Source organism: Vanessa cardui, chromosome 6 (genome assembly GCF_905220365.1).
Source record: "Vanessa cardui chromosome 6, ilVanCard2.1, whole genome shotgun sequence".
NCBI lineage: Eukaryota > Metazoa > Arthropoda > Insecta > Lepidoptera > Nymphalidae > Vanessa > Vanessa cardui.
Genome location: NC_061128.1, coordinates 3,145,150 through 3,172,366, shown reverse-complemented (window position 1 = coordinate 3,172,366; position 27,217 = coordinate 3,145,150). Strand labels below are relative to the sequence as shown.

Below are 27,217 nucleotides of genomic sequence, written 5' to 3'. Positions count from 1 at the left end.
TCATATATTTAATAACATAATTTTAATAAAGGAAGAACTTAAAATCAATCTATTCAAAGCTTGCTGATAATGCCAGTCTGTCACTATTCTATTTCTTATCTGTGACAAATAACCAATTTTCTACTGTTGAAGTAAATCATTTTTAATTTTTAATAAATTTATTATGCCTGAATAATGAATATACGTTGCTATCTTCGATAAGATTATTTTCTTCATGTTAAAAATAAACAAATAAAAATAATTTTGTTACCATCAAAGACGGTTTTAAACTGAATGATCGATAACTTAATATTAGAACTAGGTTACTCTGTTAACAGTTTAAGATTCGTAATAATTTCAGATTTTTGCTGATTTTTTAAAAAAATGGGAGTACCAAAATTCTTTCGATACACCAGTGAAAGGTATCCGTGCCTTAATGAGTTGGTTAAACAATATCAGGTAAGTTGATTCCATAATTTCAATATTTTTATAGTGTGTAGTTTTTATAATTGAAGTGAATCTTTATTATTGTAAGTCAACACGGTTTAGTTGAATGGAAAAAGGCTAATTATTGTACTTAGATCAAATTGTTTAATAATTTGTCTATACTTTTATTAAAATACCTTACCAATCTTGAATTTTTACATTGTTTCATAATATTTTTTTCAGATACCGGATTTTGACAACATGTATTTGGATATGAATGGAATCATACACAACTGCTCCCATCCAGATGACTCTAACCCTCATTTTCGTATCACTGAAGAAAAGATATTCAAAGATATCTTCCATTATATTAGTATTCTATTCCAAATAATTCGGCCTAAGAAATTATTCTTTATGGCAATTGATGGTGTAGCTCCAAGAGCAAAAATGAATCAACAGAGAGGGAGAAGGTAAAATTATTTTACTTTGTTTTTCTGTATAGGTACTCTAAGTGAGATTAGTACCGAAGCTGTAGGTTTTTATATAGTGCTGGTCAGGGAAGTTTTCGTTGCTAGATGTGAGAGAATTGCTCGATTAATCTGTTTTGAATCTTTCATTCTTAAAAGAAGCAATTTTACTAGTTGTTGCATTTTTATTCTTAATTTTTTTGATTTGCATATATGTCATAATATAATACGCACACATTTTTTTAAAATTATTTATTGTTCAATTATTATAATTGTTAATAGGATTAGGATTATAAATTAAATATATATATATATATATATATATATATATATATATATATATATATATATATATATATATATATATATATATATATATATATATATATATATATATATATAATATTAAAAGTTTTTTTTTATAGTTTTGTCTTTTATTTTATAGATTTAGATCAGCAAGGGAAGCTGAAAGCTTAGAAGAAAGTGCAAAAGCAAAAGGTATTAGAATCTTTTTAAAGTTTCATAAATTTGAATGTGAACTTACAGATATGAAAGTGTAGCTACAAGGAATTAAATTATTTTTCCAGGTGAGGTGTTACCTACCGAAAAGAGATTTGATAGTAACTGTATCACACCAGGAACAGTATTTATGGCTCGTTTACATGAACAGCTTAAGTATTTTATCAAGGATAAAATATCAACGGATCCATTGTGGTCAGATGTCAAAGTTATATTATCTGGTCATGAGGTAAGTCTAATGTAGTGAATAGAAATAGTTATTTTTTAAAGAACTATGAATGTGCTGTTGACTTTTACTAATTCTATAAAAATGGAGTAAATTTAAATAAAGCCTATATTTTCACATTCTATGCCATTTGTCAATGGCTCTGCTATATTATCTTCTACAAACTGTTCTTGATTGATATATTTAAAAAAAAACTTTTGCACAAAACTAGTTACAACAACTTTAAATTGAATATCAAAGTCATTAATTTGTATTTACTGATCTTGTGCTTGTACTTGGCCATATATTATATTGAAAAAAGCTACAATGATCAGGTATGTTCTAAACATCTGCTTTCAAATTTTAAGTAACTTTTTGTTATGTTTATAAATTTAAGGCAATCCGCAGCCTTTTTGAAAGCATATTATTACATTATGTTTTGATATATAGTTTTTTAATTTAACTTTTATTTTGTTTAACAGACCCCTGGTGAAGGAGAACATAAGATAATGGATTACATTCGTTGGTCTCGTTCCCAGCCCGATTATAATCCAAACACACGTCATTGCCTCTACGGCTTAGATGCAGATCTTATTATGTTGGGGATGTGCACACATGAACCACACTTTGCATTATTGAGAGAGGAAGTGAGTTGACATAGAGTCATCATAAATTATACTAGTCGTACATATGTTAAGTACTAATTGTAATATGTATATGTGAATTAGTAAAAACTTTCATAATCTTAAAAAAAATTATAACAAATGTCATATTCTTCAGATTTTAATTTCCCATCCATGGAATGGTATGCTTTATGAGATTTCATACATTGAATATCATTCTTATTGTCTGTTAAAAAAACCTTTAATATACACACATAAACTAAGGTAATAATATTTACAGGTAAAATTCGGAAGAACAACACAACGCTCAACAAGTCCTGAAGATACAAACTTCTATCTTCTCCATTTGTCTTTATTGAGAGAATACCTAGAGCAGGAATTTATATCTATTAAGGACAAGTTACCTTTTGAATATGATATAGAAAAAATTGTTGATGATTGGGTGCTGATGGGCTTTCTAGTTGGCAATGATTTTATACCCCATTTGCCAAATATGCATATCAGCAATGACGCACTACCTCTTTTATATAGTACATATATGACTGTCCTCCCTACTTTGGATGGTATGTTAGAAATTCTATTATTGTGTCTTTAAAACTTGTGTTACAATACTTATGTTTTATATATTTTAAGGATATATAAATGAGGCGGGAGATCTTAATTTAGAGAGATTTGAGATATTCATGCAGGAATTGGCAAAGATAGACAAGGAGAAGTTTCAAGATACATATGCAGATCTCAAATATTTTGAAGCGAAGACTGGCAGAAGACCGAATGCTATGGAGAGAAAGGAGGTTTGTAGAAAAAGTTTTATGTGAAATAGCTTTTAATTATTCTGGCCATTAAACAAATTTTAATGACCAAATAATATTGCATTATTTTGCAATGATTAGTAATGTTTTGACTAGCTACTATGTAAATATACTTATTTTTTGAAATTCATTTCCACAGTATAAACCAAACAATGATGAAACATTTAATGTAAATGTAGAAGACATAAAGGCTAACAAGCCTGATGACGAATTGCAAGCACTAATAAATGCTACACAGGATATGGTAAGTGATATTTTATCATTATTGTGTATCTCAAAATAATTTAAACTTTCTCACAAATTTCATTTCATAATTGTAATAATTAATGATAACTTAAGAAGTAAAGATAAAGTAGCTTGCTGTCTAAGAAGATTCATATTCATTCAGCCCATCTCCCATATCATGGACAAATATTCTACCACGCAGTGTACACACTTCATCGCAAATCATGGTAGTAATTAATTACTAAAACAAACTTAGATAAAGCACTTTTCGAAATTATTAAGAAAGGTAAACATAATCAAAATTATGCATAAATTTTTACATTATGAGCACTAGGATCTGTCATAGCATAGAATTTTATGATATTATATAGGTGAAGATGATGACAGACATACGAAGTGGGAATTTATTACTTTACATTGAAGAAAAACAAAAGTCAGAAAATACACAAAAATACCTCTTCAACCTCATACTACAATATCTATTAATTACATTCATAAAATCTATAAAAAAAGCTCCTCAAACATACATATTTATAAACAAATAACAGCTCATAAAATGAATTAAGACTAATACTCAGTACCATAAAAATTGTCTTTCCATCATATGGAACAGACAATCTTTTACTAATATACTATGCTTTGTATTATTTTAAGTAATGTTTTTCTTTCTCTTCGATAATAGCTCATGGATGACATAGATGGAAATCTGGACTCTGACTACGAAGAGACAAGTGATGGTAAATAAATGCTAAACATAGCCTATATATATTGATTTATACATCTGTGTAAACATTAATGGATATTTGTTTTCAATTTTATAGAGGAAGCAAATATCGAAATGGAGTTTATATTACACAAGAAGGATTATTATATGAATAAATTGGACTATTCTAAAGTAACAGAGTAAGTACAAATGACCATGATGAAAAATTTGTCAAAAATGCAACTTCAAAAATGTATTTAAAAAAAAGTTTCAATTAAAATCTGTTTTTTTTTCTTTTGTTTTATAAAAACGATTAAACACTGGATATTTGTCAATATTTAAATAATAATTATCGGTCCAAATTTAAAAATGCGAGACGGATATACGTCGAGTTACCAATAACCCTGTATAGTCAGTCAATATCATAGATTAATCAAGCTCTCGACCTATGATATTGAGTCAATCTCCTATCATATGTTATTTATTCAGCTTTTCTCTTATGGTTATAGAGTATAGATTATTATTAATAATTATATTATTTTTGCTTTTTAGCGAAGTTTTAGCAGATCAAGCAGAGGGCTATGTAAGAGCAATACAATGGAATCTCTTCTATTACTACAAGGGTTGTCCGTCGTGGTGTTGGTACTATCCACACCATTATGCTCCATATATTTCAGATATAAAAGGATTTAAGGATCTTAAGATAGAATTCGAGCTTGGTGAACCTTTCAAGCCTTTTGAACAAGTAATAAACACAATTTTATATCTATATCATACACTTATACTAAATATAGATAAAAAAGTAACTTGTTCTGTATATTACCTCAGTGATTGGGATCAGATCTAGGGTCAGTCTTGGAGAAACAGCTCTTATAAATAGACAAATAAATTCATGTTTTATTTTATTAAATCAAAAACAAAGAAAAATCAGTCTTACATTATTAGTTATTACATTACATTTTCCCACATAAAAATAAAAAAATATATTAAAAGTGAATTACTTTTTAATTAAACAATTTCTATACTAGTTCTGTTTTCAAAACCAAATGTTTTATTTTAAAAATAAAGATGAATAATATTCTACTCATTGTAGCTGTTAGCGGTGTTGCCAGCTGCAAGCAAACATTTACTTCCATCTCCATTCCATGATCTGATGACAGATGAAGATTCTCCTATTGTCCACTACTACCCCGTCCTTTTCGAAACCGATCTCAATGGCAAGAAAAACAGCTGGGAAGCTGTGGTTCTCATACCATTTATTGATGAGGCAAGTACTGATTTGAGTTCGTAATAAACTAAGCAACCTTCCAATTAATCTACCCGAAAGACGCAATACTTAGTACTGTATCACAGTTTGATAGAATAAGCCAGTGTAAATACAAGATATCTGCCTGGTCTTAAAGTCTTAGTCTTAAACATCTTAGATGTTAACAATCTTAGTTGATAGATGATTTATGCTTCTGCTATTTCTCTGGATATTTTTGATTTGTCTAACACAAGTGTCTGATTTGTTATGCTAATGATATGTTACAGTGCCCAAATGTGTATGCAAACCCAGCAGTGTTTTATTCCCTCTTTCTCTCAAATCCATTGGACAGAGGGAGTTTACAACCAACTTCCAAATATCGAGCTAGGAACTACTGAGAATTTAATAACCCAATAACATTTTATTGTCAGAGGGTTTGAACCCAGGACCTCGGTTTTAAGTCTCATATGTTAGTAACTAAACCGACGGGGCCATTAAGTTGATATCACAATTCGTAAATAGCCGTATCACAATATTGAATATAAATAAACAAGTCATATTATTTATTAAATAATAATTTGTATTTTTAGACAAATCTTCTATCAGCAATGGCTCCTTGCTACCAGAGATTAACAGAAGAGGAACTGAAACGCAACACACACGGGCCTATGCTTGTGTATACCAGGACAACAGAAAATTTAGGTAGGTTGAAATTAAAGGAAACACTCATTGTTACTTAGTTATTCTTTCTTATAGTGGCAAAACTTTAAAAAGCCATATTTTAGTTACGGCATAATACATTTAAAATCTGCTCCATTGACTGTTAATTCCAAGAAAATTAATGGTATTTTATTGGTATGAATTTCTGTATGGAAATAGTCATTGACAAAGCCTTCATTGTCCTTTCATATCTACCCTTCACAAAGTTTATTGAATAATCTATACTTTTGCTAAATATAATGGAATATTGTAAAGAAAAATGTTTTTTTAAAGTTATATTTCATTGCAGGTCCAATAGTTGCTCCAGATTATTTCTCAACCATAGCTGAGAATCACGCCAAAGAAATTGCAGTTTGGCGAAATGAGCTCGATGTTCCTGCTAGCGAGCTTAAGAGAGGAATGTTGCCCAATGTGGACAGAGAGTTGTTGTACCCTGGCTTCCCCACCATGAGGCATTTGAAATACAAGGTATATACTTGAATATATTTAATAAGTTAGTACATAAAGTTAGTTGATAGCAATACATTTTTAGTTGTTTGAGTTTTATTGAATATAAGCTATTTTGTATGAAAGTACTACTATTGATTATTTATTATTAAATTATGTTTTCTTGATTTAAAATTATATTTATATTAAATTAAATTATATAAATGAATTATATAATTTCATGCACCTATTAAATATTAAAAATGTCTTGTTTTGTATTTACTTATGATTAATTTATAAATGGAAACTGTTTTGGTTTAAGAATTGTTTTATATTTTTTATTTTATTGTAATTATTTCACTGTTTGTTTCCTGTACACTAAATAAATAAATATGTATGTGAGGACAGATTAAAAATTGAATTCGCTTTTAAATAGATATTATCTCTGAAATAATGGTCAAAAAATGTACTAATGATTTTGTCATCATCGTATAGGATAGCCTTGACGAATTTTGATTCCTTTTTTTTCATATAGTCTCAACATGTCATTTATCATAAAAATTTAACATATTTAATTTTTGTATTCCAGACGAGTCTGAAGAAATGCAAGGTGAAAGTTTTCGACCAACCATCTCGTAACGAGAGCATGATAGTGGAAATAATTCCAACCGAAACCACCGACCCGCTTCTAGAAGATGCCGCTCGGAAGCTCCTGGGCAAGATCATATGGGTCGGCTGGCCGCATTTGACACAGGCCAAGTAAGTCAACCTCTGAATAGTCAAAACTGTTGTTTCCAGTCCAATTGTTTATTGTCCACCACATATTACATAGGTTGAAACAACAACAGCCTGTAAATTCTTACTGCTGGGCTAAAGGCCTCCTCTCCCTTTGAGGAGGTTTAGAACACATTCCACCACGCTGTTCCAATGCGGGTTGGTGGAATACAAATGTGGTAGAATTTCTGTGAATTTTGTCACATGCATGTTTCCTCACGATGTTTTCCTTCACCGCTGAGCACGAGATGAATTATAAAGACAAATTAAGCACATTAATCAGTGGTGCTTGCCTTCGTTTGAACCCGCAATCATCGGTTAAGATGCGCGCGTTCTTACCACTGGGACATCTCGACTCTAGGTTGAAAATAAGCCAAAAATTAAAAAAAATATAATAAAGACTGTGCATAGAAGTTCTAGCTGATTCATGACCATTGTGCAACTTTACTAATTTTTCAAATATAATTTTCCATTAAATTCATATACATTTTTTTACATGCTGTTTACAACGAAAACCGTATAACATTTTTGTCATAATACCAGTTAGAAAATGATGTTCTTCTAACCGAATTACCCCTGGCATCAATCTCAAGGAGTAGCCAATTGCACAAAATATCTTACTGTGTATGAGTCCAAGCTTGGACTCTCCACTATGGTCTTAGTGGTTTCTAAGGAATGGTTCAGTGATACCATGGGATTGCAGTCAAATATCTGGACACAATAATTCGTTTATTGCCAAGAATACGTCGTATATGTAATATATGATATTTATATTAATTTTCAGAGTGATATCAGTATCGAATGAGAAGTTGCGTCTTCATCACATCGACAAGCAGAACAACAACTTGGACGGTGTCAGTTTCTCCACGGAGCCCAATGTAGGCAACTTGCACAAGCAGTGGATATCTGAGAGGTCCACCATTATTGAACAGTATGTATTTTGTTGCGTTAATATATTGTATCGATTGAATTCACTACTGTAATATGTAGAATACTATGATTTATATTCAGATTTTTACTTTATAAAAATACATAATGATTATTTTATAAAATATCTTAAAGATTTTATTTATTAAGGCTTACTTTTCAATCACAAAGTTTTAACTCCAATGGATTGATGTAACATTTTGATAATTCTTATACAGATACTTTGTCATCACTTTTCTTCTACTGACAAAAGATAACTGAAATGAAATGAAATTATTTAACAGTTTCTTGTATTTATTTCTTAGAATAACACTTATTGTCTTCTCTCTTACAGCAACATGAATCGTCTTGGAATAGAACTAGGAGAAGTCAAAGTTATAGTCCATGCCCTAAATTTGAAAGGTAAGAAACAAAGTGTCATACAAATGTTGATTTTTTTTAAATAAAAATTTTGGCCTTGATACATTGTAAGTGTATCAAGAAGAGGAATACTTGCAGGAATATTAAAAAAGCGTCCAGTTTTCTTATCTCTGTCTCATCATATCTGTCCTACTCTGGTTCCATGACCAATATCTACAGTCATAATTGTAAAAAATATTGTATATTTTATCTATGGTACCAAAATATTGTCTATGTACAACCAGTGCCACCTGAATTCAAATAAAGAGTCAGTCCGTTACGAATCATACTCGACTTTACTTGGTGGTAGGGCTTTGTGCAAGCCCGTCTGGGTAGGTACCACCCACTCATCAGTTATTCTACCGCCAAATAACAATACTCGGTATTGTTGTGTTCCGGTCTGAAGGGTGAGTTAGCCAGTGTAACTATAGGCACAAGGGACATAACATCTTAGTTTCCAAGGTTGGTGGCGCATTGACGATTTAAGGAATACTTAATATTTCTTACAGCGTCAATGTCTATGGGCGATGGTGACCACTTACCATCAGGTGGCCCATATGCTCGTCCGTCAACCTATACCATAAAAAAAAAAAAAAGTTTTATTAATAATAACGTTCGTTACAGGCTACAAGTATGTGGTAGAGGACAACGTGAGCATGGCGTTGGAGGAGCAGTGGTGCAGCGTGAGCTGTGGTTACGCGTTGCAGGCCACGCTGGCCACGCTACCGGGCGCCCAGCAGCGCCCGCCCGCGCGCTACCTCACGCCGCAGCAGGCCTACCCGCCCGGCGACCAGGTGTTCCTGCTCACGCAGGGACAGTACTACGGCTGCATGGCTACCGTGAGTGATACTGTTTACATTTTAACCGGATTATTATTTTATGCAAAAAATTGGCTTATATGACATTGAAAGTTCTATTATAGTATAGATTATTTTTTTACTTCAATATCTAGTATAACTTTAATTCAGAAAAAAATACCTTGATGTATAGTAAGACACAAATTAAATGTAACATCGGAAAATGCAATGGAATGAAAATAAAACCGATTACTGCCGATTTACACAACCAATAGAAATAGCTCCCTATCGCGCCATTCGACGCTATTCGTCGATATAGATTCACGCGTCAGAGAAAGCAAGTGCATGTAAATCGACGCGTCAAATTGACGAATATATTAGGTCATATGATATTACAAGTTATTACGTTTGTGCAAAGATCATATTCGCGTGAGAAATAAATAATATGATAATTTGGGATAGCGTACTTAATTCGGATGCGATCGGTTTTACGAATTTTGCCGATGCGACATCTAAGTTGTGTCGTACTATATGTGTCTCTTTATTATAAAACAAACAAACCCACTAGTAGTCAACGTACATTAAATTAAATACTAAGATACTACCACTAACGGGACACGGTAGTTTAAACTGTCGCTTCTGTCGATGGAGGCAGAGGTGAGAGCGAGTGAGAGTGAGAGTGAGAGTGAGTGCGAGTGCGCATGCGCAGGTGGTGAGCGCGGACACGCAGCGCAGCGGGCGCATCAAGGTGTGCGTGCGCGAGCGGCCCGAGCCGCGCCCGCGCGCGCAGCCCGCCGCCTGCGCCTACCGCGCCGCGCACCACGCCGCCGCCGCATGCGGTATGTCGAGCCACTGAAACTTTGTTACGAATCCGATCACGACTATAGTCTGTTCGCGTTAAGAATGCAGTGAGTTGTCATTGTTTGACCAATCAAACCTTTTTAAAAGAATGGTAAAGTTGTATGTATATTTGTGTTAAAATTCCAACAAATTATATTTGTTTTAAAGACTAAGTGTAATGAATTTAAAAAGAATTTAATATTTTAATCACTATTACTTACACTATTACTGTCGTCGTTAGTGTTTACTATAAAATAATTTTCTGCAGCGAGTTCCATAAAATTATCTAAATCCCACACGGCAATTTCTTCTTGTAGCATGGCAGCATTTCTCGCACTTTTATTTTTACAAAGTGGTGTGGTATTCACTTTTTTTTTAATATCAGTTAATAATAATAAAAAAATAATTTAAATTATAAAAATATCAGTTAATAATTAATTAAATCCACAACCATCACGTTCGAACTTACGTTCAATGTGAACTTGACTTTGTAATTTGAAAAGATTTGATTGGTCAAAAGTGCCGGTAAACAATGACAACTCACTGCATTCTTAACGCGAACAGACTATAATTAATAACGTAGTCGGACGCTTTCTTAATGTTTTATTCAATGCAAAAGTTTGTCTTTACATCTGTAATTGAAATAGAATTAGGAGCTGTTAAAATCGCACCTGAATTATTTCATACCATAACCCATTGAATCTTGAATCGTAGATTCAAGATTACTTGGTGGTAGGGCTTTGTGTAAACCCGTCTGGGTAGGTACCACCCACTCACCAGTTATTCTACCGCCAAATAAGAGTACTCATTATTGTTGTGTTCCGGTTTGAAGGGTGTGTGAGCCAGTGTAACTATAGGCACAAGGGACATGACATCTTAGTTCCCAAAGTTGGTGGCACATTGAAGATGTAAGGAATAGTTAATATTTCTTACAACATCATTGTCTATGGGTGATGGTGTCCACTTACCATCAGGTGGCCCATATGCTCGTCGGTCAACCTATACCAAAAAAAAAAGTTAATAACTACTTATTATCTTTGAGAATGGCGGACATCGTTACTACAAGTTTTACTATTGAGCGACTATACTATAGCTTATTCATAGTAACGATACTTAAACATAATAAAAAAATTAACCGACTCGACAACACAGTAACTTAAAGAAAGTAAAATGTGTGACGCTAATATTATATATTTTAGGTATATCGACTCAGATGTTGTCTCGTATAACGGGGACGGTACTGGTTGTTCTGGGCGAACGAAACGATTTGCCCACTGAGGGTCAAAGCAAGGTCAACGTGGGATTAAACCTCAAGTTTAATAAAAAGGTGCGTATATATAAAGCAATACAAGAGATATGTTTATTGATTTTGTGATGCTTGTCATAAATACATATATCGACTATGTTAATTAATTAAAATATTTTGCTGCTCTTATTATTCCACCAACCCGCATTGGAACAGCGTGGTGGAAAATGTTCCAAACTCTCTCCTTAATGGAAGAGGAGGTCTTAGCCCAACAGTGGGTAATTTACAGGCTGTTACTACTCTACTGCTCTTATAAAAAGATAGTGCGTATATTTATATACGTACCAATTTTTATTCATCTCATGCGTCTACTTCAGTGGAAAAATAAAAATAGTTTTTAATTACATGCAGATTAATCACAATAAAAATAATAGTATTAATAAAATATGAGAAAGTTTATTATAATGGATAAATAAAATTTTAACAAAAAGAAAAACCGACTTCAAACAAAACAGTATTTTAAAACAAATTAAAATGCGCTAAAAAGTAATAAAAATAATTGCATATTTAACATATTTTTGAGAGTCCTCCTAGGTAAAATGAAATGAAAAATATTAGACTACTTAAAAGTCGATTTACGATTATATAACGTAGTTATACCCTATACTATACCTATCAACAAAACAATACGAGAATACTAATACTAAAAAAGTTATGAGGTAACAAACATAAAAAAAAAAAAAAAAATACAGACGAATTGATAACCTCCTCCTTTTTGAAGTCGGTTGAAAATATAACCCACAGAACCAGGAAGTATCGGGATACACGCGTCGCTGCAAGCTGAGCAACTCGTGGCTGTACTCGGAGCGCTGCGTGAACCTCGTCAAGAGCTACGCGCAACAGTTCCCCGACCTATTCGACAAGCTCGCCTACTCGCCCAGCTGCGACGTGTACTTCGAGAGCGATCTCTGGCCCCAGGATGTCGGGTGAGACCTCCATGGTCTATTTTTGGATGCTATATTTGCATGTTTCAATAGGCTATTTGACTGGTTTTTAAAATCCATTTTATATTATTTAGTAGAGGTTAATGAACCTTGTAAAAGTTGATTTTTTTTTATTTCTAGTATATATTTGCCGAAAATTATCATATTAAAAATCCATATTTAAATAGCGCGCGAAAACGCTACTTGGACAATATGGCGCTGCAATGGGGTCGGTGACGTCACTCTGCTGTATTTTAATCTGTGGTACATGTAGTAGAAAAGCAAGGTTTACAAGAAAGTGACTCCATCATAAGCCCGGCCAATCAGGAGCGTTTTGTGTCACGTGACAAACGTTTGAAAAAATGCATTTTTATTTATGGATTTTTCAATAGATTAAGTATTATTTTCAAGTTTCGTCAGTAAATAACCATTTGTAAACTCATAATATATAAATAAATAAATAAATAAATAAATAAATAAATAAATAATATACACTTATTACAATAATTCACAATTTATTTTTCGTCTTGTCAGAGTCGAGATGGCCCAGTGGTTAGAACGCGTGCCGTCTTAATCTTAACCGATGATTGCGGGTTCAAACCCAGGCAAGCACCTCTGTTTCATGTGCTTAATTTGTCTTTATAATTCATCTCGTACTCTGCGGTGAAGGAAAACATCGTGAGGAAACCTGCATGTGACAAATTTCATAGAAATTCTGCCACATGTGCATTCCACCAACCCGCATTAGAACAGCGTGGTGGAATATGTTCCAAACCCTCTCCTTAATGGAAGAGGAGGCCTTAACCCAGCAGTGGGAAATTTACAGGCTGTTACTTTACTTGTCAAACAGCCTATTGAAGATTTAGTCTCGGTCGGGGGTGTCGTGTAATGATATATTAGGTATAGGTATGATATGTGAATGATATGTGTGAACAGGAAGGATAAGCCGCAAGAAGTGGTCCAGTGGTTGAAGAGCCAGCCTCACGGCGCGGCTGCGCGGCGCGAGTGCGGCTCCGACGCGCTGGAGCCCGAGGAGATGCGCGCCCTGTGCGACGACCTGCAGCGCCAGCTGCAGCTGTTCCAGGGGCAGGAGAAGAACGTCACCCTGCACGTCAAGTGGAACCTGCTCTACAAGGTGCAACTCACATATACGTGCATACTCACTTTGAATTAGCAAAACGTAATCAGTTCAATCGAATCGAAATCCAAAATCAAAATAAACTTTATTCAAGTGCTTGTAATAAGCACTTTTGAATCGTCATTTAACAATTAAGTGAAGCTACCACCGGTTCGGAAAGTAGATTCTACCGAGATGAACCGGCATGGAACTTAGTAGTTATTCTTTTTCAACATTTAAAAACATACATACATATAACATACATATAACATCATGTTAATACAATTATTTAAATTAATATATCCTGCCTGGAAGTCAACAGGTATTAATTCCACGCCTTTTTATCATCTACAAAATCTTGTATCGAATAATACGCCTTTTTTACCAATGTATTTTTTATAAACGAGACGGCAAAGTTAAAAATGTCTGTGGAATTTTATGGTATTATCGTAATGGTAACGTTTGATTAACGAAATTAACTAAGCCAATGCAGTCAATTTTATTCGCAATGGCTCGTGCGGTTCTCCCATCCGGCGGATCGGCCGTCTCGTCAGACGGCCGAAACACAATCGGTCAAGTGTAGGTAGATTCTTTTAAAGCGATCAAAGCGAATAAGCGAAGCGATAAAGCGATAAAGTGTCTTATATCCCGAGTACCGTGCCACGTGAGTATGACAGCGTGTGTTGGCAGCCGGAGCTGCAGCTGGGCGGGGCGGGCGCGGGCGCGGGCGCGGAGGCGGGCGCGTGGCGGCTGTACGACCGCGTGGTGTGCGTGGGCGGCGCGGGCGCGGCGGCGGGCGCGCGCGGCACGCTGACGGCCGTGCTGCGCGCCGCCGCGCACAACACCGTGCGCCTGGCGGACCGGCTCAACGCGCAACCCGCCTACCAGGTCATGCTGGACGAGCCCTGCGCCGCCGCGCACACCGAGGACCTCTTCCCGGAGCCGCGCTTCTACAGGTGCGGACTATTTATCTTCTATTTGACTGATAAAAACGTATTTCGATAAATTGATGATCACCGGGTCTCTAAAAAACTGCTAACTTTATCTAAAATTAACCAATTATGAAAATTAAAATAAAGTTTAAAAATATCGCGAATAGGCTATTTGACAATGCGAAAAATAAATTGTGAATTAATGTAATCAGTGTATATTATGAGTTTAAAAATGGTTATTTACTAACGAAACTTGAAAATAATACTTAATTTATTCAAAAATCAATAAATAAAAATGCATTTTTTCAAACGTTTGTCACGTGACACAAAACGCTCTTGATTGGCCGGGCTTATAATTAAGTCACTTTCTTGTAAACCTTGCTTTTCTACTATATGCACCACAGATTATTATACAACAAAGTGACGTCACCGACCCCATTGCAGCACCATATTGTCCAAATAGCGTTTTCGCGCGTTATTTAAATATAGAATTTTTAATATGATATTTTTCGGCAAATATGTACTAGAAATAACTTTTACTGGGTTACCTCTACTAAATAATATAAAATGGATTTTAAAAATCAGTCAAATAGCCTATTCGCAATTCTACACAATATAACAATGCAGCTTTAAGTTGAGCGTGTCTTTACAATCAGAATGCAGCCTCACAACCTGCTGAATATCTCGTGCGGTCGGAAGCTGCGCGAGGAGATGAGCGAGGTGGAGCCGTTCAACTACGGCGCGCCCACGCTTCTGCGCCGCGACGGACGGAATTCTGCCTTTGCAAGCTACAGGTCTCTACTGACCACCCTACTGACCACCCTATTACGTTTCGATCGGATACATGTATTAACCGACCGAGTCGAGATGGCATCTTAACCGATGACTGCGGGTTCAAACCCAGGCAAGCACCGCTGATTCATGTACTAGCTACTGGACCATCGCGGAAGTAGAACATATACGCAAAATTTAACAGGAATAAAAATTACTATGATGGTTTAATTACTTGAATTTTTAAAAATGGCTTCCTGACTATTTTGAAGACGAATTTTAGTTTAGTTAAGAGTCGAGATGGCCCAGTGGTTAGAACGCGAGCATCTTAACCGATGACTGCGGGTTAAAACCCAGGCAGGCACCGCTGTTTCATGTGCTTAATTTGTCTTTATAATTCATTTCGTGCTCGGCGGTGAAGGAAAACATCGTGAGGAAACCTGCATGTGACAAATTTCATAGAAGTTCTGCCACATGTGTATTCCACCAACCCGCATTGGAACAGCGTGGTGGTATATGTTCCAAAACCTTCTCCTCAAAGGGAGAGGAGGCCTTTAGCCCAGCAGTGGGAATTTACAGGCTGTTGTTGTTGTTGTTGTTGTACATGTATTAAACGAAATTATATTAAATTAAATACTGCATTTGAAATTGCGTTCTATTAAAACCTTTAATCATTTTTTTATTTTTTTTTTATGGTATAGGTTGGCGGACGAGCATATGGTCCACCTGATGGTAAGTGGTTACCATCGCTCATAGACAATGACGCTGTAAGAAATATTAACTATTCCTTACATTGTCAATGTGCTACCAACCTTGGGAACTAAGATGTCATGTCCTTTGTGCCTGTAGTTAAACTCACCCTTCAGACCGGAACACAACAATACTGAGTACTGTTATTTGGCGGTAGAATAACTGATGAGTGGGTGGTACCTACCCAGACGGGTTTGCACAAAGCCCTACCATCAAGTAAATATTTAAAGTATTTAAATACCTTTAGTATATTGTTCTGTTGCGATTGAATTAAAGATCAAATTAAATCTGATGTTAATTCCTTGTGTTACAGTCCCCCGAGAGAACTAAAGACCCCTGTCGCAGAAACGCGGACTAATGCAACGAACAACAATATCTCTAATGGACCACCGCAGGTACGTTTAATATTTCAATAATATCTTTAGTAGTAGTCTTTGAATTCTTTAAGAAATAAACTTCTCGAGGTAATCAAAAAGTAATTACAATACGACAACATTATTATTATAATATAAAATGTGTGCCAACTGCTATGAAATGAAATATTTACCTTTAACTTAATCCATAGACAATGAGACTATTATAAGTGAAAATCATTCCTTACATAATTCTTATTCCCAACGAATCTAGAGTCTTCTTTCAGTATAGAAGCACTTATTGATGTTGTCATAAATTTTCGCCATTATTACACATTTAAATAAAACTAGTTATAACGGATTTTAATCGCCGATAAATAACGGGTCTACCCGTGACCACGAACGCTGTAAAGTGCTCGAAACGTCGGGATGTCCAAAATAATCAATAAAATCCGTTATAACTAGTTTTATTTAAAAGCACTTATTGATGTCAATCTAAAGGTCAGTTCGAAAACATGCCAACCAATGTGAAGAATATTATGACATATGTTTTATACAGACCTTCCTTCTCTGGTGAAGCCAGGACTTCAGATGCATGATAATATATTGAATACTTGTAAACAATTGTTCCATTGAAAATCAATATAAGGGGTAATTTTGAGTAGTATTCAATTCATCATGATATCTTGATACATCGGCGAAACTCAATATAGTTCTTAACTTTTATAATGAAACTATTAATTTAGTAATAATATTATATTGCATATTGTTAAATATTTTAGCCGCAGGACAACGCCACAAATCTCCTTAGAAGCTTGCTGAAGATAAGCGAAAGTGAAACTGAAAATAGTAAAAAGAACAATAAGGTACATATTTCAACTATACAAACAATAAAAATGCTAGAATTTAAAATGCGAAAGCGTTACATATATGTTCGCCAGTTCTGTTACCTGAACTTAGTTGACCCGCTTCCGCGTGTCTAGATAATATATGTTAGAATATTAGCTTGTTAAATAATAGGATATTTGATTGGTTTTTAAAATCCGTTTTATATTATTTAGTAGAAGTTAAGGAACCCAGTAAAAGTTGTTTTTTTATTTCTAGTACATATTTGCCGAAAAATATCATATTAAAAATTCGATATTTAAATAGCGCGCAAAAATGCTACATGGACAATATGGCGCTGCAATGGGGTCGGTGACGTCACTTTGCTGTATTTTAATCTGTGTACATATAGTAGAAAAGCAAGATTTACAAGAAAGTGACTTCATCATAAGCCCGGCCAATCAGGAGCGTTTTGTGTCACGTGACAAACGTTTGAAAAAATGCATTTTTATTTATGATGTTTTGAATGAATTATTATTTTCGAATTTCGTTAGTAAATAACCATTTTTAAACTCATAATATATACTGATTACAATAATTCACAATTTATTTTTCGCATTGTCAAATAATTCGAGATGGCTCAGTTGAGTCGAGATGGCCCAGTGGTAAGAATGCGCGCATCTTAACCGATGATTGCGGGTACAAACCCAGGCAATCACCGCTGATTCATGTGCTTAATTTGTCTTTATAATTCATCTCGTGCTCAGCGGTGAAGGAAAACATCGTGAGGAAACATGCATGTGACAAATTCCATAGAAATTCTGCCACATGTGTATTCCACCAACAGGGGAGGAGGCCTTTAGCCCAGAAGTAGGAATTTACAGGCTGTTATTGTTGTTTGTTATTGTATTGTCAAATAGCCTATTATAATAATCGTCTCAATGTGTAGATACAAAATCATCAAGAACCAAACTCGAGTTGGCGCATTAAAAACGACTACCCGGCCACCTCCTCGCCGAACAAGTAAGTTATATATTATTCATACATATGAGATGGCTATAAACTATAACTTTTTAAAAAGTATATTTCGACAGAAGTTTGTTATTGAAACGTATTTTACCAAGTGGGCTGTATTTTTATTGGATATTTATTATAGTATCATGTAATATTAATGATGAGTCTGATATAAGGAAAACAATTTAAAACCTATCTTTTTTATTATCTTTCTTATTATCTATATATCTATCTTTTATAACTGTATTAGGCCAATATGTAATAACTTACATTTTTGAAACAAGCACTGATGTTTAAAAGTATGCATTAAATATACAGTGAAACCTAGTTAAGTTAAACTTCAAGGGACCTGCAATGTTGTTTCACTTATAGAGGTATTCCACGAACCCAGTGTCTCAGCTACACAGGTATAAATAAATATCTGTCTCAGATATAAAGGTGCGCTTTGACATTTTGCAAATAAACACCTTTATGGTAGTAAAGCAAAACTAAAATATAGTTAAGTGCGGAATTTGCGGGTAGAAAAAGAATAAGTTAGTAAAAATACAAAACAATGTTATCTCAGTTACAGAAGTTTAGGCATAAAAACATCACTTGCTGTCTCATTTGTAGAGGTTATTGTAATGATAAAACAAAATAACAAAACCCAGTTATAGAGGTTTGCTTCGTCCCACTAACAGAGGTAATTCAATGCCAAAGTGATGGGACCGCAGCATGAGTTCCAGTTATGGAGGTATTTCAGTTATCCAGGTCCCACTTAACCAAGTTTCACTGTATATACTATTAAGAACTGTGTACAATGATTTATCTTGCACACAACGAGGACATAAGATGAGAGACTCATAAAATAATATATAGATATTAGTTTTAATAATAAAAAAGTAGTAATGTTTCATGCAGCGTTAATCATCTGTTCTGGAACTTGTTTTCTGGGTAAGAAGTAATGAAAGCGTAGTTTGATTGAATATTCCCGCTTTTTATTTAGAAGTTTTTATTTCTATTAGGTATTTTTATATGAACTACAAAATGAAACCAATGCCTACGGAAATATATATTTTTTTTTAATAATTTTGTGTCCCTATGGAATGTCAATTTCCAATTTAAATTTGGAAACACGTTTGTCCCAAATATAAGTTTGTATATAGTATTAAACCTTAATATTTTTAAGTTGGTAGTATATCAGCAAATTAGCAATTTATTTTTTGCTAAGACTATAAAAACCCGCCTCGGTAGCTCGTCTCCTTTTTGTTAATGTTATAGAAAGTAAGAAATGTACCACAACGCATAAATATTTATTTAAAGCTAAAATATATACATACTTTTTTTAATGTAAGAAGTTACAATACATCTAGCTTTAAAACAAAACTGGCCACTCTTTAAGTCCATTTGCCGCCATTTTACCGATTTTTTAAAATTTATCCTCCTATTGTATTTTTGTTACTACTCGAGTCTCGAGTTTTGTTAGTTGTTACTATTAAAACTAAATATTCTTAGTGGTATAGGTATGCTTTAACGTTTTCAAAGCTAATACACCAGACCAGAATCAATAAAATGAAGCTAATCATCTAGTTATTTTACTTTAAACCAAAAGCGACATTACAACTTGTTATTTTCAATCGTTGCACCAGCTTACCTAAGTCCTCACCTTAGTACATATCTTTACCTCTCATTACGATCAAAATGTAGCACAATGTAATACAATGAAAATGTTGCATCGATAGCTTTGTAATGCTTAATGCTACTTAAAGGTATCGTTTGACGTCACACGTTTTCTGTTCAATTCCCATAAGACCAATCCTCACAACACAAACAATAACAATGCATATTTTTCTTGTACAGACCTCAACAAAAGAACTGGCGTAAGGATAACTCGTACAATCGACCTCAGCCGTATCAGGAGTGGACAAACTCTGCGTACAAGGTAAGCTTGAAGAGTAGTTTAAAATAAAATTGCTTCATTTTAATTTTTTTTCAGCTACAACGGAATACTCGGAGTTAATAACTTCAAACTCATATTACAAGCTACTATTTAACTAAATTTTGGCAGATTAAATAAAAGTTTGTCTTACAATTTGTAATCTCAATAATTTTATTCCTTAGGCAGGAATGTCAGTTTTTTTTTATTTATATTTTTTTTGTGATATGGCAAGACTGACGTCCCCTGTTCGTATGAGAGAGGGCCTCGAGGCGTATAGTACGACACAAATTAGATGTAGCATCGGAAAATACAATGGAATGAAAATAAAACCGATTACTGCCGATTTACACAATCAATAAGAAATAGCTCACTGTCGCGCTGTTCGACACTATTCGTCGCTATAGATTCTCGCGTCAGAGAAAGCAAGTGCATGTAAATCGACGCGTCAAATTGACGAACATATTAGGTCATATGATATTACAAGTTATTACGTTTGTGCAAAGATCATATTCGCATGAGAAATAAATATTGATAATTTGGGATAGCGTACTTAATTCGGATGTGATCGGTTTTACGAATTTTGCCGATGCGACATCTAAGTTGTGTCGTACTACTTGCCCTGGCATGTCCTCAACGGCTGCTCGTAGCTACTGTGGCTTTGACTTTAGACCCAATGTCTTAGTGTGTGTGTGTGTGTGTGTGTGTGTGTGTGTGTGTGTGTGTGTGTGTGCGTGCGTGCGTGCGTGCGTGCGTGTGTCTGTGTGTCTGTGTGTCTGTGTGTGTCTGTGTCTGTGTGTGTGTGTGTGTGTGTCTGTGTCTCTGTGTCTGTGTGCCTGTGTCTGTGTCTGTGTGTGTGTGTGTGTGTTTGTGTGTGTGTGTGTGTTTGTGTGTGTGTGTGTGTCCAATGTGGTGTAATGAGTGTCGTGCGCGCAGGGTGCGGGCGCGCCGCCGCCGTTCCCGAGCTTCGTGCCGTCGGAGTGCGTGTTCCCCGCGCACCTGCCGCCGCCCGCCTGGACGCAGCCGCCGCCGCAGGTATCGCATATGCGAACTGATATTTGAATTTGTTTTTAAGATAGTTACAATTTTACATAAACAATTGATAATATCCCAATATCATGAATTATGCACAGTCCGTCTAGGGGCTAGATTGGATGCGAAAAAATTCAAACTGAACATGTTTTGTTACAAAACTTACACGACATTTATAAATATGTCGGATCGACAGCGACATCAGTACGATTGTCAGGCATCATAGGGGCGTATTACTAGGGTGATCGAGCAAAGAGGAAACCGCGAATACAGGAACACGTTTATTCTACGTTTAAAGTACTTAATACACTAATTCAGTAAAACACTGTATCACACTTGGCAACGAAGCGAATGACAGTTCCTAGGATGGAGGTACTGGTCTTCACGAGAGCGGAATCGTGAGTCGTCTCTGAGCGCCTCCACCGGGTGGGCTCCGTCGTAGCACGAAGTTAGCCGCGTCGTGACGTAACGATAGTGCTGCCGCCTCGCGGGATTCGTGCCGCGCTTCGTTACGCTAAGGAATTCATGACCGTCTCCGACAAATACGATATTATCATCGCCTTTTTAACATTATTTTCCTTACTATTTAGTTTGTCATAGAGTAAACAAAATAAATAAAAAATCCCTGCAATCAGTATTGTCTTACAGGTCCTACATATTTTTGGTATGGACTTTGGGAGTTCGAATTATATTACGCGAATAATATAATTGCAAAAATTCCAGGGTTTATACAGTCACTAAATATTACAAACAACAAGTAAAGTACAAATTATTACTTTGTAATTATAATCAACAGGATATAAAAACGATCCCGCTTCCGAGTCAACCGATAGTCAATACGGCCGTTCCTCAGAGTACGAGCAGTGCGGATAAACTGAGCAACCCCTTCGTCCCGCTGCAAGTGCAGACGTGCCAACGGTAAGGTGTTACTTACTTAATGCTGCTTTGTTTCTCTTCCTATTTGAAGTGAAAGTGAACCAATGTATAGTACGACACAGACTAGATGTAGCATCGGAAAATGCAATGGAATGAATATAAAACCGATTACTGTCGATTTACACAACCAATAGAAATAGCTCCCTATCGCGCCATTCGACGCTATTAACTTCGGATGTCTCTAAAGTATGCAGCGAGCGATGACGTTTTTTATTAACAGCAGAGAAAGCGACGCGACTTATTTATTACTCTGTGAAAGTACCTATAAAGAGGTTCTACGGTATATTTGCTTTGTTTGAACGAATAAAATGTTTAGAGTGGTTCTTCATTTTGCTTTTATTCTCCTCTTTATTTAAGACTATAGAAAATACACGGACTATATTCTGGCATTTAATCGCTACTGTTTTCAAATTTAAAATGTCATTATCATAGGACTTCTTTGTAAAATATTCCATGATTATTACCATACTATTAATATTCACGCGTCAGAGAAAGCAAGTGCATGTAAATCGAAGCGTCAAATTGTCAAATATAATAGGTCATATGATATTACAAGTTATTACGTTTGTGCAAAGATCATATTCGCGTGAGAAATAAATATTGATAATTTGGGATCGCGTACTCAATTCGGATGTGATCGGTTTTACGAATTTTGCCGACGCGACATCTAAGTTGTGTCGTACTATATATATTACCGGAAATGTATCACATCTAGGAATTGTATACAATTTCGAGGCTATTTAATATGAAGTATATAAAATATTATTCCAAAAACCATTTAATACCTAAAAATTGTATACAATTCCAATATCGTATCAAGAAATAATCCAATTAATTCTGTCCGATTTCATACATTTCCGACGAGGACATTATATCTTAGACCCCATGTTTCGAGTATTGACGGTTTAAGAAGTGGTGTGCCTTCTATTAATTTTTATACTCCAATATTTCTCTTTATTTTCATAAAAAAAATGTTTTAGTAAATATTCTTCTAATATACATACCCTTATTAGCTAGAGATACTTAATAACAAGTGATTAAATACTTTGAACAGTGAAAACAAGTGTTTACACTTGAAAGTGTTGTTTAAAGATTTTAGTTGTACTCAATAATTATCCTGACGTAAGCGTGGCTAAGAATTTGAAGAAAACTATTATCTTTTCATTTTATCATATCAATGATCAAAAACGTCGAAATATATAGTTGTATCTATCTTGTTAGGTATGTAACTTATCTTGTTAGGTTAGGTTATTCTTAATTATACTATCGAATACCTAAACGAAACCATAGTCGTTATTTTGAATGTAAATTTTAGTTTAAAACGTATAACGAGTCACGAGGTGTTTATAGTCCTTATATATGTATATGTACGTTATCTCATATCGCAAACATAACTAAACCAGAGGGCATAGCCTTATAGGGTTTGACATTTCAACATTCTGCCAATAGGGGTATTCTACGGTGTTTAAAATAGTACTTCAAAATGTTGTATGTGCTCATAAAAAGTCACCAAAAATATATTTTGGCAAAATAAACAACTTTTCTTGCCCGAAAATGATATTAAAATTTAAAACTTTTTATTCCCCGCAAAAAACGCTGTCAGTCATTTTGGTGACGTCACACCATAAATAACAGTCCGTATTCATAAATACGACCGGCATTCTGCTTTTACAAATCCGGTTTGCATTTTAATAAATAAACACGAACAAATAAAATTTACTTTGATTTTTTTTTATTTAATGTTAAATGCTTGAAGTTAAAGTTGATAGATACAGTTTAGCCGTTAATAACTTAACACTAAACTGACCGTATTTGCCGCACTTACGTCACAACATGGCGGTTCGTGTTTTAGGTCACATGACATGTAGATTAAAAATTACGACTTTTTAATTTAGTATAATAAAGTAATAATGTGCTCTTACGACTCAAAATCAGAATTTTTAAGTATATTTCTTTATATAATCTTTAAGTTTTATCAACTATCATAATATATATTTCACCACCGAAAGTACCCTATTCGTATTATTCCTGTGGTCGTCGGGACGGAGACTCGTCGGCCACACTAGTCTGATAATGCTCCTTAACATTAGCACAGCCTCAAGACATCTATACATAAACGCGACATCAGAGTCGCCGAGGCCGTGCTCTCTCTGATCAAACGCGGACCAGGACCCGCTGGATTGTAGTAATTCGAACACATATACCGCTATATATATTATTTATATACTATTTATTATAGTTTATATATTATTTATTATACATTAGTATATATTATTTAATAATAAACAAAAAAAAAATCAGTGTGGGCCACGTCTCCCAAGAAGACGACAAAAATGATTTCCAGCGAAGATCTGCTGATGTTTAGTATAAATATAAAACGCCAAAATGTAATTGAATATAAAATGTAAAAAAAGGCACGGGCATCTGCGAGCCTGTGGATGTTGTATTTTAAATAATAAAAAAAAAAACATTAGTGTAATATGTTTGACAATGAGCACTGTTCGCGCTGCAGGTCCCGGCGCGCCGACCCCGCCGCGCGCCCCGCGCCCCGCGCGCCGCCCGTACGCGCGCCCGCGCCGCCGCCCGCGCCGCTCGTGAGTGCCCCGCACACTACACTACACGGACACATTACACTACACGGACACATTACTCTACACGGACATTCGGGGGGGACATCTCTATACGAGCCCCACAGCATAGATTCCGATGTTAACGATTTAGCAATTTTAGTATAATATACTAGCGACCCGCCCAGGCCTCGCCTAGATGCAATGTTGATACTACATATACTACAGAATATCTTACAGCGTTCACAGTTTTTCTGTCGTGAGAACAAACCGCTGTGTGCCTGCGTTTTTAATCCATAATAATTTCTAAAATATTTTTTTTAAATTACATACAGCACAATCTAGCCGAGTTACTTGCTACTTGCAAGGAATGTGATGAATGTTTGTTTATTTTTATTTTTACTTCAATTGGCATGTTACTATACAGGGTTATTGGTAACTCAACGTATATCCATCCGTTCCGTATCCGTGGTTAAAATTATTGCAAATAGTAATAGTCGAGTTACCAATAACCCTGTATATGAATTTTTATGCTTCGGTTTGAAGCAGAAAACCAAAAGAAAGATAAGGCCCTTTTCAGTGTCTTGCGACGTGTCGGATAAAAGGCTGGTGATCGCTTTCTGAAAAGAGCACTGAATTATGTTTATTTTTTCATTACAATGTCAATATCACTTTCTAATTATTTAAAATCATTTCAATGGCAAGTTAAAAATATTTTTGTATCGTTTTCTAAGGTTCCGCAGCAACAGACCACAACGAGACCTCAAAGGAAGAAGAAACCGAGAATAGCAGCGAACCTTCCCTTCCAGATGGACTAAGAAATAAATCCTGTTCGTTGTTTTTAATGTTTTAAATAAAATATACATCTTTTAATAAATATATGTCTACAAGAATCTGCGTTATGGTGCGTTTCCACAAAAAGACATGTCAATTTCTGTACTAACAACAGTTTACAAAGAAATATAACGTAACGTTGTAACAATTTTTGGTGACAACTCGAAGTATTACGGAAACTTTTCGAAAGTCACCAATTTTCTTTTTGTGGAGACGAAGCTTTATAAGTAGATAGTGAATTTGAACGATATAATTTTACATTGTTAAATCGAATGATCACCTATCGAGATATGGAAATTGTTAAAAATTAATTATTATATTTATTTAGTAATATGACATTATTTTTCGATTTCAGTTAATTTTTAAAAATTTTCATATCGAGATATTTTATCTCATGTCATAGTTACGTCTCAGCGTGTGATGTACATTATGTAAATATTACGGAGTGGTGTGTTAGGAAAGTCATAGTTTAAAGTGAATTTAATCTTACCCGAGTTCCTTATTGCTGAGTATTAAGTAGAGATGAAACGGATAGCTGTTTGGGCAGATACCGGATATCGGCTATCCGTAAAGAAAAAGGAAAATGCAAGCGGTTGCTACCTCTCAATGCATAGAAAATAGAAAATTGTATTTATTTACCATAATTTGCCCTTACTGCGTCCGAATAGTAGCTACCCAACATCTGGATAGTATTTTGGCGGCCGGATAGGCCGGATACCGGATAGTTAACGGATATCCGTTTCATCTCTAGTATTAAGTTGTATAAGTATGTTTTTTGTAATTGTAATGACGTAATGAAAATACTGTTATAGATTTCACTCTTCCATTGGCTGCGTTATACCGAATCGTTTTTTTTTTGCAATATTTCAATCAAATCATTTGATTACTTAAGAAGAATGCAATTTTTATAAAATATTTTTGCTTCTCTCTCTGTCTTAGATAAGTAAGGTACTTGTGTTTAAAACAGATGACAAGCTTTTTATAAAGTATGTTCCTAACTTTTTTTATAAGTAAAATGATCCCCAAGGGAGTAGAATCGAAGTTGCGACTTTCACATCGCTAGACACCTCTGTATCGTTGAGCTACTGGTGCTTAAAAGTATGTCATAAGTTCAACGATTCAATATTATTATTGTTTAAATAGATAAGTGTACGGACGCATTTGCAGCTAATTGTCAGTGAGGTATAGTACGACACAAATTAGATGTAGCATCGGCAAAATTCGTAAAACCGATCACATCTCTCCCAAATTATAAATATTCATTTCTTATGTGAATGTGATCTTTACACAAACTTAATACCTTGTAATATCATATGACCTAATATATTCATCAATTTGACGTGTCGATTTACATGCACTTGCTTTCTCAGGTTGAACTGACACGAGAATTTATAGCGACGAATAGCGTCGAATGGCGCGATAGGGAGTTATTTCTATTGGTTGGGTAAATCGGCAGTAATCGGTTAAAAATTTTATTGAATTTGCCGATGCTACATCTAAGTTGTGTCCTACTATAACTTTATACGGACATCATTGTGACATAATTATTACATGAAACAACTGTTTATTCGTAATTGACCTCAGATATTCTCTCTAGGTTATCAATATTCTGTACAAGTTCTTTCAATTACTGTCAACCATATACAACAATATATTGAATAAATAGTAACCTCCTGTATCAACGATATGGTCATAAATTTAAAGTACATATTCCAATATATAAAGTAAAATGGAATACTAGTAAAATTAATACATATAACTTGGTAACTTTCCGTACAATTAGATAGGTAATATCGATAAAGTGTTTCTGAATGTATTTTTACATAATAATTTTGAATATTAAGTACATGTTGA

At 34.6% G+C, this 27,217-nt stretch overlaps 1 protein-coding gene across 1 annotated transcript; it reads left to right on the top strand.

Moving 5' to 3' along the window:
• Positions 1-137: 137 nt before the first annotated feature.
• Positions 138-25,347, top strand: LOC124530428 (5'-3' exoribonuclease 1). Its single transcript, XM_047104595.1, has 32 exons — positions 138-438; positions 649-875; positions 1,318-1,370; positions 1,460-1,620; positions 2,079-2,243; positions 2,500-2,782; positions 2,853-3,013; positions 3,171-3,275; positions 3,939-3,993; positions 4,078-4,159; positions 4,512-4,704; positions 5,053-5,226; positions 5,796-5,907; positions 6,215-6,393; positions 6,941-7,110; positions 7,910-8,056; positions 8,387-8,454; positions 9,076-9,290; positions 9,958-10,087; positions 11,288-11,415; positions 12,139-12,320; positions 13,254-13,452; positions 14,125-14,390; positions 15,023-15,160; positions 16,201-16,282; positions 17,023-17,106; positions 18,015-18,088; positions 19,919-20,000; positions 20,931-21,029; positions 21,823-21,944; positions 24,475-24,691; positions 25,264-25,347. Exons 1-32 carry the CDS (start codon positions 364-366, stop codon positions 25,345-25,347), a joined length of 4,512 nt encoding a protein of 1,503 aa, XP_046960551.1. The 5' UTR covers positions 138-363.
• The last annotated feature ends 1,870 nt before the right edge of the window (positions 25,348-27,217 follow it).